Source organism: Micropterus salmoides, unplaced genomic scaffold (genome assembly GCF_014851395.1).
Source record: "Micropterus salmoides isolate LMB-PRFRI ecotype aquatic unplaced genomic scaffold, ASM1485139v1 Ms_hic_scaffold_22, whole genome shotgun sequence".
Taxonomy (NCBI): Eukaryota; Metazoa; Chordata; class Actinopteri; order Centrarchiformes; family Centrarchidae; genus Micropterus; species Micropterus salmoides.
In genome coordinates, this window is record NW_024041373.1 from 22,987,115 (window position 1) to 23,005,821 (window position 18,707).

Below are 18,707 nucleotides of genomic sequence, written 5' to 3' on the forward strand. Positions count from 1 at the left end.
CTGAAGACAAGAGTCGGGTGCTGATTGGCTGAGGCAAACCAAGCCCACTTATCAGGAGCTTTTTCACCACCGGGACCTGACCAATCACAGCGCACCAAATGCAACCTGAGGGTTCACCCAAACAAGAGGGGGTCTCCCGGACGACGGCATACTTGTGGATTGGACAGATTTGCCTGAGACACTTACATATGATTGTATCATAATATATTGATATGAAAAACACATTAACCACGAAATTATCATAGCAGTTACGAAAAGAAACAGTCAAGGGAGAGAGGAGATTGCTCTCTCTCATTGCAACACTGTATGGTTGCGCAAACCCCAGCTGATCGGTATTGCACAGTGGAGGTTGCAGATGTACTTATCACACAAATCGGAAAGAAAATGTCACACAGCGTACACACTGTAACGTTCGCTGACGAACTTGCTCCCCAACTCGCCCCCCCCCCAAAAAAAGCTGGTTGGCACTTACGGGGTCTGCTCCGTCTCACCGACTCCGTCCTCCGCCGTAGCCTGCACCTCTTGGCCGGGGACCCGTTGCACTCCCCATCGTGCAGATGATGCATGCTCTCAAAAGTGCTGCTGTTGGCTCCGCTGCTCGAGCCGAATGCATTACTGCTGCTGCTGCTGCTGCAACAGCTGCCGTTAGCGACCACAGCGATGGGGCTGTGAAACCCCCTCTGGCTCGGCCCGCTGTTGACATGAAAGGCTCCCGACGCTCCGTTCGAGTCCATCATTGACTTGGCTTTATCCATGGCAGCAGCTAGCCTAGCCTAGCCTAGCTTAGCTTAGCATCTGCAGGAGGAAAATACGGTAAAAACCCCACGGCCGCTAGCGATGAGAAACCGGACTACTTTAGCTTAGCTAGCTAATCGTAGCCCCGCTGCTTGCAAGCTCGTGAGACAGTAGCGCGACCAGTATACCTGATACTTTCCCCTAATGTAACGTTTTCTACCCTTAAATATCAAAATAAAAATTGACATAAAATGTTAATTCAATGTAGTCTAAAATGGGAGTGCGCACAGTCGCTAAAATACAGTGTTTCCTTTGAGGTCACTCGCGGTCATTTCCCACATTGAGATTCTGGCAGGCGCAGCAGCAGCAGCCGGTGTATTAATGTGTTGGTGGACGGCGACGTCATACCAGTTCCTCCAGTCGAGGCCCGAACCCGTTCACCTCCTCCGACCGGTTTTCTCTCTAAGAGAGCAGTAAAATCACACTGCCATTATGCACTTAAACACAAAGAAATGCAAGAAAGGACTCGTCGTGTGCCGCTTAGAGTAGGACTACTACAATGAACCGGAATATTAAAGTCTCAACACAACCAAACTGCACACAACCGCGGCTGTGTGCGCTTAATTTATATAAGTCGCTGTTCGCTGTCATCCTCATTCCCCGCGGTCCTCTCCACGCATGATGTGCGCACAAAGCTGCCAGTCAATATGTCAGTCACGAAAATGAACTGCAGTAACCCTTGCTGTCTGTAAAAGCACAGCCAATTAAAGACATTTCACTAGAAATCCATGAAATAATCAGAGGAATAGCCTCTGATAACAAGCCTTTTTTAAAATCCTGTTAATTGTTATATCTGATTTGTCTATAGAATAATCTGGGATGTCTATGAACAGGTCTCCCTTCAGACATCTTGACCACTATTAGACGTTGAAGGAAATAAAATATAATAACAGCAAAGAAATGGGCTAGTCCTTCATATAAGGGGTAGCCTTCACACTGAGATTAGGAGACTCTAGATGATGTTATTTAAAAGACCTGAAATCAGACAGAGCATTAAACAGCAACCACAGTTCAGTCAAGATACAAAGGTCAAATAACAATCTCGGCTTGATAAAGGAAAACAATCAATAGAACCATTACAAAGATAAAATGTTCCTTTGTCTGTGAAGGTTCTCAGTCATCCAGGTCACAGTTATCCAAGGAAGGTTGAGGTCAAGGGCAACTGGACGTCCTCAACCTTCGTTTGGATAAGACATTTCTTTTATTTTTTGGCAATCCATTCCTGATTTATATCTGTCCCCCCAGTTTGAGAACCACAGCATAGGTTAAGCTATGAAGTGACACACAATTGCAGTTATTATGATAGTGAGACCATAAGAAATATGGCCTTAAAATTAAAAATAGCATGAAAAGTACAAATATACCGTAATGTTTTGACGTAACACCACCAATTATTACAGTAAATAAACAAATGCAGTGATTTCAGTAACTCATTTAAGAGAAAGCCATGCACTTGAAGATTGAGGATACCAAAGAGCACTAATGGAGTCCTGAAATGCTGCCATCTTCTGGTTAAAACTGTGCTCTACCAAAAGCAGTATAATTCAATAACGGGGCTGCCTCCTAAAGGTACGGTAAAAGTCTGTCTTCTTTATGAAATTACAAATATTTAACTTTCTTCTCCATATGGTTGTTTAATGTAGTCTGGTTACCTAGACTTGGTAAGAATCAGGTCAATGTATAAAAATCCCATAACAGGATTGAGTTCAGTCATACGCAGCCAATTGCTTCTGAAACCACCCGATTACAAGAACAAATATCTATTTCATGGTTTCAGAAATTTAATTTATTGTATTTTGTTAAACAAAAGATAATTTTAGCCAACATTCCAAGAGTGAAATGCAGCTCTGCATGACCTCTGTTATCCAAAGATAACTTGTAAATTTGTTTTTTTCTCAGTATTGTGACTGAGGATGTGAGGTGTAAATGCTATACCCTGTTTCATACCAAGGGGGAAAAATTCAAAACCAAAACCAATTGGGAAACATTAAAGATCCACTGTAACTGATCGAATATGTTTGCCACATCACCGCACTGCGATAATAAATCAGAATCAGAATCAGCTTTATTGCCAGATATGTGTACACATACGAGGAATTTGACTCAGGATTGTACATTGCTCACGATGTGCTTACTTATACAATAATACCATTACACAATAATAAAATAATAATAAAATAAAATCAGACACAAACTACAGTATAGACAACACTAACATACACACTATGAACAAAACAATGTAGACATATTGTCAAATAGTGCAGTGATCAGAGTGCAAAGGATGCAAGAGTAAACTATTATTCTCATTATGTACATGTTGAAGGTGGATATGATATACAGGTACACATACACATACATGTACACATGTACACAGTGTGATGGAACATAGTGCAAAGGATGCTGGAAAAAATAAATAAGACCAGTATACAATATGACATAGTATGAACAGCACTGAAATAGAGAATGGTGAATAAATAAATTGTAGTCTGGTCTTGTCCTTTTTGGTGGCAGATCCAGACCAGACAGTGACGGAGGTGCAGAGAACAGACTGGATGATGGCTGTATATACCTGGATCAGCAGGTCCTTAGGCAGATTGAGTTTCCTGAGCTGACGCAGGAAGTTCGTCCTCTGCTGGGCCTTCTTGACGATGGTGTCAGTGTTGGGCTCCCACTTCAGGTCCTGGGATATAGTGGAACCCAGAAACCTGAAGGATTCCACAGCAGACACAGAGCTGTTGAGTATGGTGATGGGGGGCAGAGTGGGGAGGCTTCTCCTGAAGTCCAGGTCATCTCCACAGTTTTGAGCGTGGTAAACTCCAGGTTGTTCTGACGGCACCAGAGAGCCAGCTAATCAACCCCCGTCTGTAGGTCGACTTGTCACCGTCCCGGATGAGGCCGATGACCGTTGTGTTGTCAGCGAACTTCAGGAGTTTGACAGATGGGTTTCCTGAGGTGCAGTCGTTGATGTAGAGGGAGAAGAGCAGTGGGGAGAGCATACACCCCTGGAGGGCGCCAGTGCTGATAGTCCAGGTGCTGGATGTGATGTTACCCAGCCTCACCTGCTGACTCCTGTCAGTCAGGAAGTCTGTGATCCACTGACAGGTGGAGGCTGGCACATGCCAGTGTTACCCATTGGACTTCTTGTTCTTCTCCTTCCCCAAAACCATTACACCAAAAGTCACCAAAATTGGCAGATGGGTTGCAAATTCCATCCACTACTCCGGAACATGAAATGATACTCATTGACCTAAAGGTGGTGACGTAACAACCATGTTTACATTTTGGCAATTATCTTGCAAATGGCTCAGCCTAGATTCAAAATTCAACATTTTAATCTCTCAAGCCATCTGCATCTTGTCTTCTGCTCTAAAAAAATTAATTTAGCATTTTTTTGCAATCTGTTTGGACCTCAATCATTGACATATGCGGCTATATTTAGTCTTATTTTTTATTATCATTACTTTACATCTCTCTGTGGAACTTGCATTGTGTGTTCTCTTTCCTCCTTCTCTCTTTATCTCTCAACCAAACCGGTCGAGGCAGTTGGCCGCCCACCTTGAGTCTAGGTTCTGCTTGAGGTTTCCGCCTGTTAAAGGGAGTTTTTCCCTTCCCACTGTTTTTGCTGCCAAGTGCATGCTCATGGTGGCAATTGTTGGGATTATTGGTGGGAATTATAAACGTACGGTCTAGACTCTACTCTGTTTGAAAGGTGCAATGAAATAACTTCCGTAATGATTTGGGGCTCTTTAAAAATAACTGAAGCGAAACTAAATGGCTAAATGTGAGAGTGGTTATCAATCTTCTCATCTCACTCTTGGTGAGAAAGTGAGTAAGCGTTATCTCCCAAAATGTCAAACTACGCTTTTAACATGAACCACTTGGTGATATTGATACTGCAAGAAAACCTCAAGATTAATATGATATTATTTTATTTCCACCACCAAAATCTACTCTCTGTGTGCTACATGAAATCATTAGTATTACAATTGCATCAAACCTTAAGGCCAAATAAGGCCTTTATGTGATGGCATTATTAATATAAGCGTTAAAAATTATTTAAACACTTGGCTGGTTGTCAGGTAGTGGAAAGTCTTTGTCTTTGGCAGTTTAAGACTGACTCCACCAGGAACCTCCTGTATAGCACCGGCTTCCACTTTACAGTGTAAAATGCTTATTTCACAATCTAGACAGTGCTGAGAGATTTAGCATCAAGAATAGAGGTGAGTAAATAAATTTCTCTCTTTGTCCATTTATTTATTCTACCACGGAAGTTCAGTCCCGTCCCAGCTGTACGCCTTGCCAGTCTTTTCGATATTCAGTGTGTCGATGATGCTCATCAGACAGTACACAGAGTGATCGGGACCGAACAACTTGTCTTTTGGCACATTCCTGTGATATGGCCGGGAGAGGTCTGTGTTGACTGTTCCTGGATGTAAGGACACACAAACCACCTGGAAAAATCAGAAACAAATTCATCAACTCTCTATAACACAATGGCCATTGGTTTATATGCACGTACAAAGGCATCATCCATCCATTTCCCAACACTCTTTCTCTGCTGACCAACTGTCTCCACTATCGTCTCATTTGCTTACGGTATTTTATGGCAACAACTTAAACCTACCTTGGGTCGACTGCGACCCAGCTCTATAGACAGATTCCTGGTAGCCATGTTGAGAGCTGCTTTAGACATTCTGTAGCTGTACCAACCACCAAGACCTGCAAGCAGGGGGGCAGTGGTCGAGAGAGGGAAATATAGAGGAACACAAATGAATCATACCATCCTACATTAGCCTGAACACATGACTACAGGTGTTAGAAGAGAAATATATATTTTGTAATTAGGGCTTAGAATGATTTTTTTCCCTTCAACATGCCCTCTCCACGCATAGTCTACATGATGTGTACAGATATTTAACAAAACAAAATTGGGTTTCTGAACCACCTGCAACACAATACCTACTGTTGTCGCCAATGGATCCCACCTTGGCCGTGATGTTGACGATGATGCCGCTGTGCTGCTTTGCTTTCTCTGCGGGCTGTTGACCAAAACCACCTCCACCTTTCTGAAGGAGGGGGGCAAAATACTTGGCCATGACAAGGGGACCCACTGTGTTGGTCGTCAAGGTGGAAATGATGCCCTGAAAGGGGAAACAAGTCAGTCAAAACTAAGCAGAGGTTTAATCAGTTAACATATGTGGAGGGTACTTGGTCTGTCTTGACCGTGGAATTAATTAGGGTGTGGCCATTGTTTTTATGCCGACTTTAAAAGCAGATTCGTAACAGGGGATCAGAATTCCTTGGAGTCCCCCTGACACTACAATGACCTGTGGAGAGTCCAAGGACCCCTTTGGGAATCACTGTTGTGAGCCGTTACAAAACCTGACAGTTTCAGATGACTAATTTGACAGAGTAAACTAATCTAAACTACACGTAATTTAAAGCACATTTAGTAGGCTACACCCCAGCAGACAGAATCATACTCACTTTTATTGTACTTTTCATGCTGACAGCAGCTCAGACAGTCTTAATGCTTTACCTGTGCAGAAACATCCCTCAGGCTGGTCTCTCCTTTTCCGGAGGGGTGAAGCATCGCTGAAGAGTTAACCATCAGATCCAGCCGACCGAAGCTCTCCTTCACCCGCTCCGCAGCTCCGCGGATGTCCTCCTCCCGGTTCACGTCAAGCCTGAGGACCGTCAGTCTGCCCGGGTGGTGGCCGGCCAGGCCCCGCAGCTCGGCCGCGCCATCAGGGTTTCGACATGTCGCTACAACGACAGCGGGAGTTTTTTGTTTCAAGATATGTTTGCAGAATTGAAGCCCCAGTCCTCTGCTGGCCCCTTGAATGAGCGCGATGGGAGCGGCCATGACAGTTAAATGACGTCACTGCGGACGGAGAGAAGGCGTTTTGCTGCCTTCAGGTCCACAAGAAACGTCGTAATTTTCAAGACTAATCTTGAAATCTTCTCGGGGCAGGATAGCAAGGGAATATGCTAACAAGTGACTTTTACAAGGAATTTTATAGACTTTCCTCAATGTTGTCTATAGCATCGCTGAAAATTTGTTCATCATAATAATGTGAACATGAAAGACCTTTTAAATCAAGAAGCTAACAAGGAGAACCTGAAGGCAACATGTTTCACAACAAGCACAGTAAGGAACACGTGTCTGCTTTGAGTTTGCATAACATTGCACAATACTGTGTACTGGCCAGATGTGGCGCTGTAGAGCTACAATAATCAGCTAGCAGAATAAACATTATATCAATAAATAATATACATAAACTTTAGGTGAAAACATAGAGTGTGATTCATATACTTAACTTGATTTTTCCAAACTTTCACTTCACGTTTTTAGACCACCAATCAGCCTTTTCCCCTGTAGAGTCTGATTCTAGTAAACCACTTAAAGGTTCAGTGTTTAAGTTTTAGTGGCATCTGGTGGTGAGGGTTGCGAAATTAATCAGCACCTTAATCTTCATAACCCTGTAGAGAAGATTGTAGTATCTATTATATTTGTCGTATTGTATATTTAATAAATTGTTTTATTGTGTTGTTGTTTTTCACCTTGTGACTTTGTGACCTGCCGGGGACAACAGAAGGAAAATAGCCTTTGGGCTAATTCTGGCATATTTACATTGCTGAAAAGCAAATATATTCAATAATATGCACTGTCCATTTTAAATAAATAAATAGAGTGTGTTGTAATTGATGTGTATGTCCCTGAGTGTTAAATAGCTATTTCCAAAAGGCTGTCCGACCAGTTTTAGATAAAAGATGCTCTAGTTAGAGTAATGAAGTGGAAAAGACACTAAAAATGAACGAGTTGATTGCAACAGTATATTTGACATCATAAAGGCATGTGGAGGGAAGGGTTGGTTCTCAAAATAGGCACAAGGGGTGTTACATGTAGAATGTATCATTGGATTTTTACAGGTAGTAAATGAAGTGTCAAGGTTGGAGCAGATGTAATTAAGGATTTTGAAGAAGAAAATGGTACACAGTACATCACATCTTTACAAATTTAGATGTATGTATCAAACCAGCGCTATATGCAGACGATGGAGCCATATGGATGAGGGGAAGATATGTGCCATTTGTGTTAGAGAATATAGGAAAAGCAATACAGGTAGTTGAGAATTGGTCACATGAGTGGGGGTTTAAGTTCTCAACAAGCAAGTCTTGTTACATGATGTTTATAAATAAGCACAAGAAGCTAACACTATATGGTCAGCCCGCGGAGAGGCTGTCTGAATTTAATTTCCAGGGTCTATGGCTAGAAAGCAAATAAACATGGAGTATGTAAATGAAACACTGCAAAATGCAAAAAAAAGTCATAAATCTTTTATGAGCCATGGCCTGATGCAGCTGGGGGGCAGATAAACAGGCAATAATTGACATAGGGCGAATATGAGGTCAACAATAGATTATGGTTATACAGTATGTGAAGCAGCAGCAAAGGGGTGGTTTGGGTGGACAAAGGAAGAAAAAGCGAGGGCATATGGAATGGACGCCTTCACCAAGTCCACACCAGTTAATAGCAAACCCTTTGGGCTTTTCCTAGAATTAAAGATAGACATGTGTATTCTGGAAAAGAAACAATAATAGCCAATCAATGTTAAAACAAGTCTGTGCCTGAGGAAAAGTTATCACAATTATCTAAAAATCTACACAGATGGTTTTAGGAACAAACCTTCTACTGTCAGAGTGTTTCTTCATTCAGTGATCTTTTCTCATATTGAATACTGTTTTACAAACTGGTCTACTATTCACTAAATGAATACATTAAACTGAAATCAAATGGTGGCGGAAGAACTGCAACTAGGGCCTTCACCAGAGGAGACTGCGTGGTGCCTTACAGACGCACAATATTCCGATAAAATGCATTGTCAGTTAAGGGTACTGAGATCTGCAATAACTTACCAGCTGCAGTAAGGGAATGCCCCACTTACCCCACATTAAAGACTCATCTCAAACGATGGCCCAAGACAAATCAAGTTTACGACTCTGTTGCACTTTGTGTGTGAGTGCGAGTATGTATGTATGCACTCATACATGTTGGTGTGTGTGTGTGTGTGTGTGTGTGTGTGTGTGTGTGTATATGTAGGCTATAGTTAAAACTAACAAATTGTCCGGCCCCCAAGCAGCACTTCACTGCACTTTAGTACATTAATTTGCACTTTACTGCATATACAATAGCACTTTAATCTGTATAACCGTGATAGAACATTGTAGTGTCTTTTATATTGTGTCGTATTGTATATTTAACAAATTGTTTTATTGTGTTGTTTTTATTCACCTTATGACTTTGTGACCTGCCGGGGACAACAGAAGGAAAATAGCCTTTGGGCTAATTCTGGCATATTTACATTGCTGAAAAGCAAATATGTTCAATAATATGCACTGTCCATTTTAAATAAATAAATACATAGAATATGTGGTAATCGGTGTGGATGTCCTTAGTTTAAAATCGCTATCTCCAAAAGGCTGTCCGACCAGTTTTCTGTGTATATACAGCAGAAATAGTGGCAACCACTGTTGGGTTACAGAGAGTTGAAGAGGTCAGACCTGATAGGGTGTGGGATGCACACAGTCAGCAACAACTGTGAGAGAAGATGTGTGTGCCGATAAACTAGCAAAAAGGACATTGCAAATGGAAATAACACAACCAGTTCCACCTGACAATGGACAAGTAATGCACACGTAAACAACTGCGATATTGTTCTACTATTCTTATATATCTTGCATCTGTTTATTTAATATTTATATATTACATTTATTTATGTCAACTGTATGTTTGTCTATGTCTAGCACCTAATCACCATAGCAAATTCCTCGTACATGTAACATTCTACTTGGCCATAAAGCTCTTTCTGATTTTGGTGAAGAAAAATGGCACTATATGAAGCTGAAAAAGAAAAGTTAGGCCTGCATGATTAACTCTGTGAGGTGGACCGGAGTGGAATCTGATGGGAATATCCTACTGGGAACAGACGGTCAGGGAGAGGGTTTAAGAGTCAGCAGGAAGACACTCTTTATTTTTTTACTATAGGGACGGTTGTAAATTGTGCCGTCAAAATAAAGAGTCAATCAGAGAGGATTAAGATGGTGTTGGATGCCGCAAGCAGATACTTGGACATTGTGGACATATTGGGAGAAGAGACAATATACTGAGGGAAGGATTTGCAACTACTCAGACAATGGAATGCGGGTAGAATAGACAATGGTGTGAATGAGGAGTACTTTGTGTGGACACTGTATATTTTTCGCACTGGGAAACTGATTAAAACAGTAGGTGGCGGCAGAGCCCTTTAAAGAGCTCTCTCTCTTTAAAGGGCTCTGGGTGGCGGTAATGCAACATTTAAGGATGCCAACCGCCATAAAATTCCATAGAAGAAGAAGAATGAAGAAAAAAAAAAAAAAAAAGAAGAAGAAGAAGAAGAAGAAGAAGAAGAAGAGCCCAGTTGCTTAGCGACAGTGTACCTTTAGCTAGCTAGCTAGCTAGGCGACATGCTAACACATGGGTTATGTCCCATTAAAATAATAAAAACAGCGTTTAAATGCCACCAAAAAGAAAAGGACCATTGCAGCTTGTCCAGAGAGATGTGGACGAAATAAAAAAACAGGTGTGTTAAAGAATGCATGTGTGTTTGTGGTTGTCTCGGTGATATTTAAACCTTAAACTCGACCATGGCTGAGCAAACAGTTTGGAGTGTCAGACATAACGTGATGGACAGAGTTTTGCAGCGGTACCTCTAACCGACCACTTTCCAACTAAAGGGATCCTAAGGCTTGGTCTATATCAGCTCCGTATGAAGGATGACAAAAGTTAACTTACGTGTTGCCCAATTTTTACTATAAAAACAGATGTGCCTTGTGCACAAGTGTTCATAAATAACGTGAAGCTGCGGGTGAATCACGTTTCACTTTTCAGCAAAAAAACATCGGTCAGTAATGTATTTTCTACAACAAAGACTATGGTTTTCCATTTGTTTAGCGCCTGTTATTCTTATTTCAGTAAGCAGTGTAACTTAAACAAAGGCAAAACTTCTTAAAAGTGTTTTTTGGTTAATGAAGGGAATGACGAATTTTCTAGAATACTCTAAGAGTAGGGCTTAAAGACTTATTTAATGAAGTGCTCAGTCAAGAAGTAGGGACACATTAAAAGCCCAGATTTTAAATGAAGGGTGGCCAGCAGCATAGGATCTTAGGCCAGCTTTTTTTTTTTTAAAACAACACATTCAGAGGACAGGATCCTAGACTGGCCTGTAGTTTTGTTGCTAGTGAAAACATCCAGAAAATAGAGGAGATCTGAGCTACATGTTTAACAGAAGTGTATTGTTAAACACCAGTTATAACGTTACACACTGTATATGTGCAATTAAAGCTCAACTGCAGGTTTATTTGTTTATTTATCTAAAAGGGAAAGTGCACCTTAAGGAACATAAGGACAATGTCCAGAATGTAAATGGGTCAAGTTGGTGTCAACATCCCTGTAATCACACTGTCCATTAATCTCATTGTTGTTCTAATCCAGGTTGACAGTCTGGTGAAAGACAAGCACCAACAGGATGGATCCACTGAAGAGGCATTTCGGAGGTAAACAGCTTTGCCTCTGACAGAACCACAGCAGTGTTTCCTAAACTAGAATAACTCACTGTAGAACCTCATCCAGACTAGCACTGAAACTATTGAAGGGACGTGGCTTTTATTCTGCTTTGATACATTATTTATTTTGTTTAAATCGTGTTTTTTTTTCAAACAGATGTCAAGAATTGCAGATGTCAGCAGAGAAGACACTAAGGACGCTGCAGAAACTGACCAAAGTTAGTGCTGTCCTGTTTGTTAACTTGTTAATGATTATTTGATTATTAAATATCTTCCTTGTAAGAGTCGTACAATAATTCAGTTCAACTCCTAGATTACCAAAATTCCAAGCAACCAAGGCTGTTATTTGACCCATATTAGTTGTTTGGATCCTGAAAAAGCATTATTTACAGTCCCAAATAATATACTCTTTAATTAATCTTTAAGGCAGCACTGACGATTGTGTTTTAGGGTTAGGATAAGTGATCTGTTGACAGCTAACACTTGGAATATAACAAAATGAATACAGACTGTACATTATTGAATATTAATATCACTGACAGGCCAGTTTGCAATTGCTCAGTTATATCCCAGTATGTCAGTCTAACCACACTGTATTGTGTATAGTTCTGTTCTTTTAAAGTAGAATCTTAAACTAGCTAAATTGACATCATAATTTGATTTTCAAGGCTGATGAGTTGGCTCCAGTGGGAAACTATGATCAGAGGAAGCAGGAAGAGGAGAGGCGACTGCAGAACATCCTGGAGCGTATAAACAACCTCTCTTTGGAGCTTTCGCCACCAGGACCCAGTACTGCTGCACGGTGAGTGACTTGTGTGTTCTCTGCAAGGAAAAATCGTATTTATTGCAGCAGTGGCTCAATTTCTTCACAACAGTTAAATTCACATGTATTCTTTGTAAAGGAGTTGCTCAGAAATATCAGTTTCAAAGCATCAATTTAAATGTGTCACATCCAGAACATTTTAATGTTGAAGCTCAAGTTTCTTTTAGGTTCTAGAAGATATAGTTTGACATCTAAAATATCTTTTACTGTGTTTTGATCCACAGCGACGTTTCAAAGGAAGAGAGTGAGGATGATGAAGACGATGACGAAGACAGTAACGATGACGATGTTGATGATGATGAAAATAAGAAGCGAGCTGCAAAACTGCCTCCTCAGTCAGACCCTCGCATCTACACAGTCCTCAGTGATTTCAAAGGAGAGCAGGAGGGAGATCTGTCTGTTCAGGTGAAGTACTTCCTGATTCATAAAAGAGATAAAGCACTATAGAAGTGGTTAGAAATTTACCTCCAACCAGCTCCTCTACATGTAGCGGTCTTGCATGTTGCACAATTGCACAGTAGGTAGAGTGAAATGTACATGTGTGACAAATTAAAGTCAAGTATTTTGAGTTTTAGTCCCTCCGCTCGAACCCAGTACCATGCTGTGTGACCTCTTTTTTTAAATGCTTGCTATACCTGAACATTGCAGGTGAGGAAGATGTGTGGATAGACCAAAATGTGTTCTTATAAAGATTTCTATAAACCTTTTCAAAGCTTCTCTACTAAAAACCAAGGAAGATAATCAGGAAAAAACTGAATTTACTTTAGTAAAAGAAGCAGTACCACTGTATACATTTTACTTAAATTAGAGTACAGAAGTATTGGCATCAAAACATACACTGAACAAAATTATAAACGCAACATTTTTTTTTTTATGAACAATATTTGAGAGAAATAGGCCTTTTGTGTACATAGGTCTTAGATCTTTGAGTTCAGCTCATAATGAATGGGGGCAAAAACAAAAATGTTGCATTTATAATTTTCTTCAGTGTACTTAAGTAGAATGGCCCATGTGTTGCAGCTAATTATAATTACTGTATATAGTTAAAAACCTTCCTTTCAACCTACATCATATTGTTGATTATGTTTTGTATTATCAATCAGAAATTGCAACATAACTAGTAACTAAAATTATCACATAAATGTGGTGGAATAAAAAGTTTTGTTTTTTTTCTTGCACGTGAAAAATTGCATTTTATCCCATGCAAGAAAAAAATACGGTGATTCTGTCCTCCAAATCATATATCCAGAACCCTTCAGGTACAACGAAGGTTAAAGAAATGCTGACAGGAAAACATGATGAAATCAAGTATTCCCAACCAGCTTTGTTAACTACACGCTTTAATTTTAAGCAAAGAAAGTCTGTTTTTTTAGTAATGCATGAGTAATACGTTACATGACTTGTTCGTTTCCCTGCTGTTTTCAGAGGGGGGAGATATTGAGGATAATCAGGATGACGGCAGATGGATGGTGGCTGGCTCAAGACACTAAAGGCAACAGAGGAGTGGTTCCAAAAACCTACCTGAAGGTATACAAGCTGCTGAACATCTGCATCACAAGTCGAGTGTCCAACAATTTAACAAGCATTCAGCAAAAGAGCTTTAATACAAGTTATTCTAAAATGTGATTGTGGCCATAAAAATACAAAATACTAGGGTGTACACTGAAGATTGATGAAGATGAACTTTTTAGTAACAAGTCTGCTATTGTAATTCCTGTGGTATTTCTTGTCTCCTCTATTTTATCCTCACAATGAAATCTAAGTAACGCGGGATCTTTGGCAGTTTAAACGACTCTCCACTTTTCAGATTGGCTCTGGTGTTGATGATGATGAGGATGAGGATGTAGATGACAGCGATAATGAAAATGACGACGATGATGACGAAAGTGAAGAGGTGGAGAAGGAAGAGCAAGATAGTGAAGATTTAACTGATGACAGAGAGAAAAACAGGTCCTCCATTTTAACATACTTCTTGAAGATTTTGTAGATTGAGTGTTGTGGTCAAAAGGATTCAATTGAAGTTCCTCTGCTCTTCAACAGCCATACCTCACATTCCAACTGGTGTACAGTCAGAAAGGCTTTGACTGAGGTAAATATCTACAAACTCTACAACTACTGCTACGGAACTATTTTTACGATCAACAAATTTGCGTGTGTGTGTTACAGATTGATGCAACAGATGTGCTCTCTGCCATGGGGGCTATACCTTCAGGATTCAGACCATCAACTCTCAATAAACTGCTGGTGGAGGAAGGTCATTATACACTCACTAACAAGCACACACACATATACACTTAATAAGGTATGCCACTGAGTCAAAGGTTTAGTTTTAAAAACACAACAGTTTGGTTAATTTAAATTGACAGGCTTGTAGCTAACTTCCATCACACTTGTCCAAGAACACTACAGATAAATCATCTATTTTGGGGCTGCGATGAACGGTTATTTTTGTAATCAATTAATCTGCCTATTATTTTCTCAGTAATCAATGAGTCAGATTGTCAATACAATTGCAAAAATGCAGATCACAATTCCCCAGCAGTCAATTAGTAAAAATCATACATGTGTAACTGTTGTTTTTTTTTCTAGGTGTAACTTACAAAGGAAGTCACTATATTCAGCCTGAGCTCAGCCAATCACAGCTCTCCTTTAGTGACCTCTTTCTGGACCCAGACACTGGCAGGGTGAGACAGTCCCTCTGGGTGTTACTCAATGTATCTATGATGAATAAACATGATGTTTTCAGATTTCTCAGCATCCAGTCATGAACATACTTTCTCGATTAAAAACAGCTCATATTATATATAAATATATATCATATAGTCTGTGAGTCGCCCATTCTGTCTTTGTAGGTTCGTGCTCGGCAGGTGAGGTCGTGTGTTTGTTTCACTTTGTGGAGCTGCAGGATGATTCCTACTCCTGGGATTGGAGTTCAGGTCCTCAGCAGACACATCCGCCTCTGTGCCTTTGATGGAACTCAGGTGGGTTTTTTTGTTGTATAAAGAGCTGTTTACCATGCTGTACTTCCTTATACTATTCTTATACTATACGTCTCTGCAGTATGAAAACTGTTGAGGTATTCATTATAAGCTACAATTTGCCCACAAATCACCTGCACTAGGTGTATAGTTGTATTCAAATTTCTCTCATCTCTTTTATCTGAAGTATCATATATGAGTCCCTTTTGGTTCGTTAGCTCATGCCATATCTCAGACAACGTCTTTTTATTTGGACTAGACTTTTTACTTACTTGTTCTATCCCAGACTTTAGTTTTTTAATGAGCTGTACTTGTGTTTCAGGTGTTGAGTAACATCCACACAGTGAGGGCGAACTACAACCCTAAGAGCCCCAAGATGTGGAGCTTCTCTCCAAGGGTATGTTTATCAGATTATGTCTGTTGTCATTAGTATATCTGTCTGGTCAAGTGACATGAACTACTTCTTTCCATCAAACTGTGATGGTTGTTACTGAGATGCAGTGCTACAATTCGCCAGAATTGGCATCAAAAAAGCTCAAAACAACACCGTGTTTAAGGCTGAACGTTAATCTGCTTGCTCCAGATGACAGGTATCTTACCCACCCTCCTAGATGGAGACTGTTTTCTACGCTGCAACTCTGCATCTCCGGACCTCGGCATCCTTTTTGAACTAGGAGTCACCTTTTTGCGGAACGTAAGGACAAACACACACATACAGACAAACATGTGACAGTGATATGATTAGGTCAGTGCAGATAAAACACATCACACGGGGAATGGGGAATTTTTGTTGTCATGGATCTATAAGTGGACAATTACTAATAAAGCAGTGTTTGGGAAGCAGCTGTGTCTGATCTTTTCTGTGTGTTTTAGTCCACAGGGGAGAGAGGAGACCTGAGCTGTGGCTGGGCTTTTCTCAAGCTGACAGATGACACTGGAAATCCCCTCCCCAACAGGTACACACAAACACACACACACACAAACATACAGGTGCATACAGTATATATACAAAAATGCCTACGTTTTATATATATTCATACTCACAATCTTATTGTAATACTGTAATTGAACAGAAACATAGTTAGATCAATACATAAATATGAAATCACATACATTTTTATTTTCAGTTATCCATTTTTTGAAAGAATTAATGGATAACTGTGGAAATGAAACCTACCTGCTGTAGGAGTGATTTGTATTAAGTAGCGATGTAGAAAAAATGTAGCATTTACTACTTTAAATAATACATATATATATATAATTTAATCTAATCCACCTTGTGTGTAGGACCTATGAGCTGCCAGTCAATGGTGGCACTCCCTATGAGAAGGATGTCGCAGTGGAGGCTTCAGCCACTAGAGGATGTAAGTGGACACACCAGAACTTAACAGTCGTTACCTCATAAAGGCATTTTTAGTTTTTGTTGGAATGAGATATTCTGCAGTTCTGAAACTTGCTTAGCACATAAAAATGTTTTGTAAAATTTTATTTTAAAATGGGGTCTAAAAAATCTCTCCTGTCCTGCCCTGTCAGCTCCAGCTGGTGTTTTCCAGCAGATGCTTCAGGCCAGACGGGAGCCCAAACTGATCATAAAGTTGAAATCAGCCAACAGCCGGACCAGAACGCAACTCAGGTGGGCGGATAAGCAAGAAAAAACTACCACAGAGCTTGCACACATGCAACAGATTATGTGATCTAATTCAGTAACAATAAATCATCACTAGATTAATTTGGAGACATTCATGACTCACCTCAGCCATATGCGTCTGTGTGCATATGCGTTCAATATATTGTATATGTTAGTGACAAGTATCGTTTTCCTCTTCAGTCTCCTTCCAGAGACACTGCTGCACTGTCTGAGCTGCGTCCACCTGCTGGCTTTACACAGGCAGTTGCTAGCTGACACACTACTGATGGACAGGCCTACCATGCAGAACGCAGGTAAAAACCCATACTGTCTCATCCAAATTGAAGATATTCATGCTTCTTAGAACGAAGTCTTTTTAAAAAAATCTTTCTGTTTTAGATCTGATAGGCAGTCCTATACTTTCTACCTTCCCTGTGTTGTTGGACGAACCAGATGTGCTGGATGCTCTCCGGGTCAGTAGGGAGTGCATCATGGTCAAACATACCAGTTGCCTTTCAAATGGAGTAATTTCAAGATCACAGAAACTGTTCATTCTTCTTTATTGCTGTTTCAACTCATACTAACTGGTGTGTTTTACTGTTTTAAACTGAGCATTTTCATACTGAAAATGTATTCACCATAACTGATACCAAAAAGCATTCTGCATTTCCTCCAGAAACTCATCCGTCACAAAACTAAGAAGCTTTTCAAACAGCGCATAGACTTTAAAATTAAGCAGTGTGACGTAGCTCATCTGTTTAATAGCAAGAACATCCTGAATACATCACAGCTTTTACATTATTTGATTTAAAAAACAGGTGATAATTATGCACATTTTTAAATATGTGTTACTGATGTTTTCTTTAAGAGTGCCTGGCTGGATGCTGAGACCAACATGAGCAGAGCACAGAAGGTCAGTGTGTGTGTATTTGTGAAATACCAATACAGACCTGTAGAGTGTGCTGACAGTATGTGTAACCTGGTGGCTTTTCTCTCTCCGAGGAAGTTAGAATGTGTTTGTGTATGTGCATCTCTGAATGTGTATTCAGTGAATATTGTCTTGATGGACTGCTGACAAGGTGTTTGTGTATATAAGCTGTTCCTTCCTGTCTGTGTGTTTGCAGAGAGACTTGTCCTATGTAAAACAGGAGTTTGTTAAAGTCTACATGTCGTCTGTCTATTTCCTCCTCCACTCGCCCTCGATGCCCTGTCATCGCTGGGCTGACCCGCCCTCAGAGGAGCAGCGGGCCAGAGTCATCTACGCCACCCTGGACGCTCTCAAGCACACCCACCACACCACCGGGCAATCTGGAGGCCCAGAGGTCTTTGTTGACCCCATGCATCAGCATCTTGCCTTTGATGTTACAGAATTGACTTTTGACCTCCTCCGTGTTGTGCGGTAACTAAATAGCTCAAAGGGAAGGTACACTTTGAAGCTGTCATCATTTTTAAAAGAAAAAGTAAAACCCTTCAATGTGCCATAAATACATTTTGGACATACATTTGTTAACTTAAAGGATATTTCATTGTTGCTGTCAATAAATCCTATGGAAAGACAAAAAAAAAATCCTTAGTCCATTTTTCAATACTTTCAGACTTCTGTCTGTGGCTCTCAGTCCCTAGCCCATTGTTGCATAATAAATATGAATTTGAACAGGCCAAATCATTTTCTTAAATACCTGGCACTGGTTAATAAATGTTACTCAAACAGGCGTAAATAGTGCATTTGTTGGGGATTGTTTCACCTGTGGATTAATACACTTTTGGTGCTCTAGTTTACAGCAGCTGGACCATATATGTGGGATTGACTCAAAATAGACTACAGTACCCATGTACATTGTATTGAAGGAACATTTCATGAAGTGCAACAGTTTTAGAA

The 18,707-nt window shown here is 40.4% G+C and overlaps 3 protein-coding genes across 3 annotated transcripts in view; 1 reads left to right on the top strand and 2 right to left on the bottom strand.

Moving 5' to 3' along the window:
- Nucleotides 1-1,410, bottom strand: part of pank1a (pantothenate kinase 1a) — a 32,250-nt gene extending 30,840 nt beyond the window's left edge. The window contains exon 1 of the mRNA XM_038736842.1: nucleotides 473-1,410. Within this exon, the coding sequence (XP_038592770.1) occupies nucleotides 473-755 (283 nt within the window). The 5' untranslated portion in view covers nucleotides 756-1,410. The remainder of the gene's footprint in view (nucleotides 1-472) is intronic.
- A 3,297-nt stretch (nucleotides 1,411-4,707) lies between these two features.
- On the bottom strand, nucleotides 4,708-6,682 carry zgc:65997 (uncharacterized protein LOC794398 homolog). Its single transcript, XM_038738034.1, has 4 exons — nucleotides 6,335-6,682; nucleotides 5,759-5,936; nucleotides 5,420-5,514; nucleotides 4,708-5,246 (listed from the first exon to the last, which is right to left on the bottom strand). The coding sequence occupies exons 1-4, from the start codon at nucleotides 6,659-6,661 to the stop codon at nucleotides 5,055-5,057; spliced, it is 792 nt and encodes a 263-aa protein (XP_038593962.1). The 5' UTR covers nucleotides 6,662-6,682; the 3' UTR covers nucleotides 4,708-5,054.
- A 3,565-nt stretch (nucleotides 6,683-10,247) lies between these two features.
- On the top strand, nucleotides 10,248-18,414 carry nphp1 (nephronophthisis 1). The gene is made up of 20 exons (XM_038737894.1): nucleotides 10,248-10,418; nucleotides 11,330-11,391; nucleotides 11,558-11,618; nucleotides 12,069-12,202; nucleotides 12,448-12,628; nucleotides 13,649-13,750; nucleotides 14,031-14,173; nucleotides 14,264-14,312; nucleotides 14,390-14,477; nucleotides 14,813-14,907; nucleotides 15,076-15,204; nucleotides 15,524-15,598; nucleotides 15,785-15,895; nucleotides 16,075-16,157; nucleotides 16,489-16,565; nucleotides 16,735-16,834; nucleotides 17,030-17,142; nucleotides 17,228-17,301; nucleotides 17,697-17,741; nucleotides 17,953-18,414. The coding sequence occupies exons 1-20, from the start codon at nucleotides 10,353-10,355 to the stop codon at nucleotides 18,229-18,231; spliced, it is 2,067 nt and encodes a 688-aa protein (XP_038593822.1). The 5' UTR covers nucleotides 10,248-10,352; the 3' UTR covers nucleotides 18,232-18,414.
- Nucleotides 18,415-18,707: the final 293 nt, after the last annotated feature.

Coding starts and splice junctions, on each gene's coding strand:
- zgc:65997 (XM_038738034.1), bottom strand. CDS start 6,661: ATGGCCGCTCCCATCGCGCTCATTCAAGGGGCCAGCAGAGGACTGGGG. Junction 5,937..6,334: donor TGAGGGATGTTTCTGCACAG/GTAAAGCATTAA, acceptor TTCCCCTTTCAG/GGCATCATTTCCACCTTGAC. Junction 5,247..5,419: donor TGGGTCGCAGTCGACCCAAG/GTAGGTTTAAGT, acceptor TGATTTTTCCAG/GTGGTTTGTGTGTCCTTACA.
- nphp1 (XM_038737894.1), top strand. CDS start 10,353: ATGCCACCAAAAAGAAAAGGACCATTGCAGCTTGTCCAGAGAGATGTG. Junction 12,203..12,447: donor GGACCCAGTACTGCTGCACG/GTGAGTGACTTG, acceptor TTTGATCCACAG/CGACGTTTCAAAGGAAGAGA. Junction 14,478..14,812: donor TAAACTGCTGGTGGAGGAAG/GTCATTATACAC, acceptor TTTTTTTTCTAG/GTGTAACTTACAAAGGAAGT.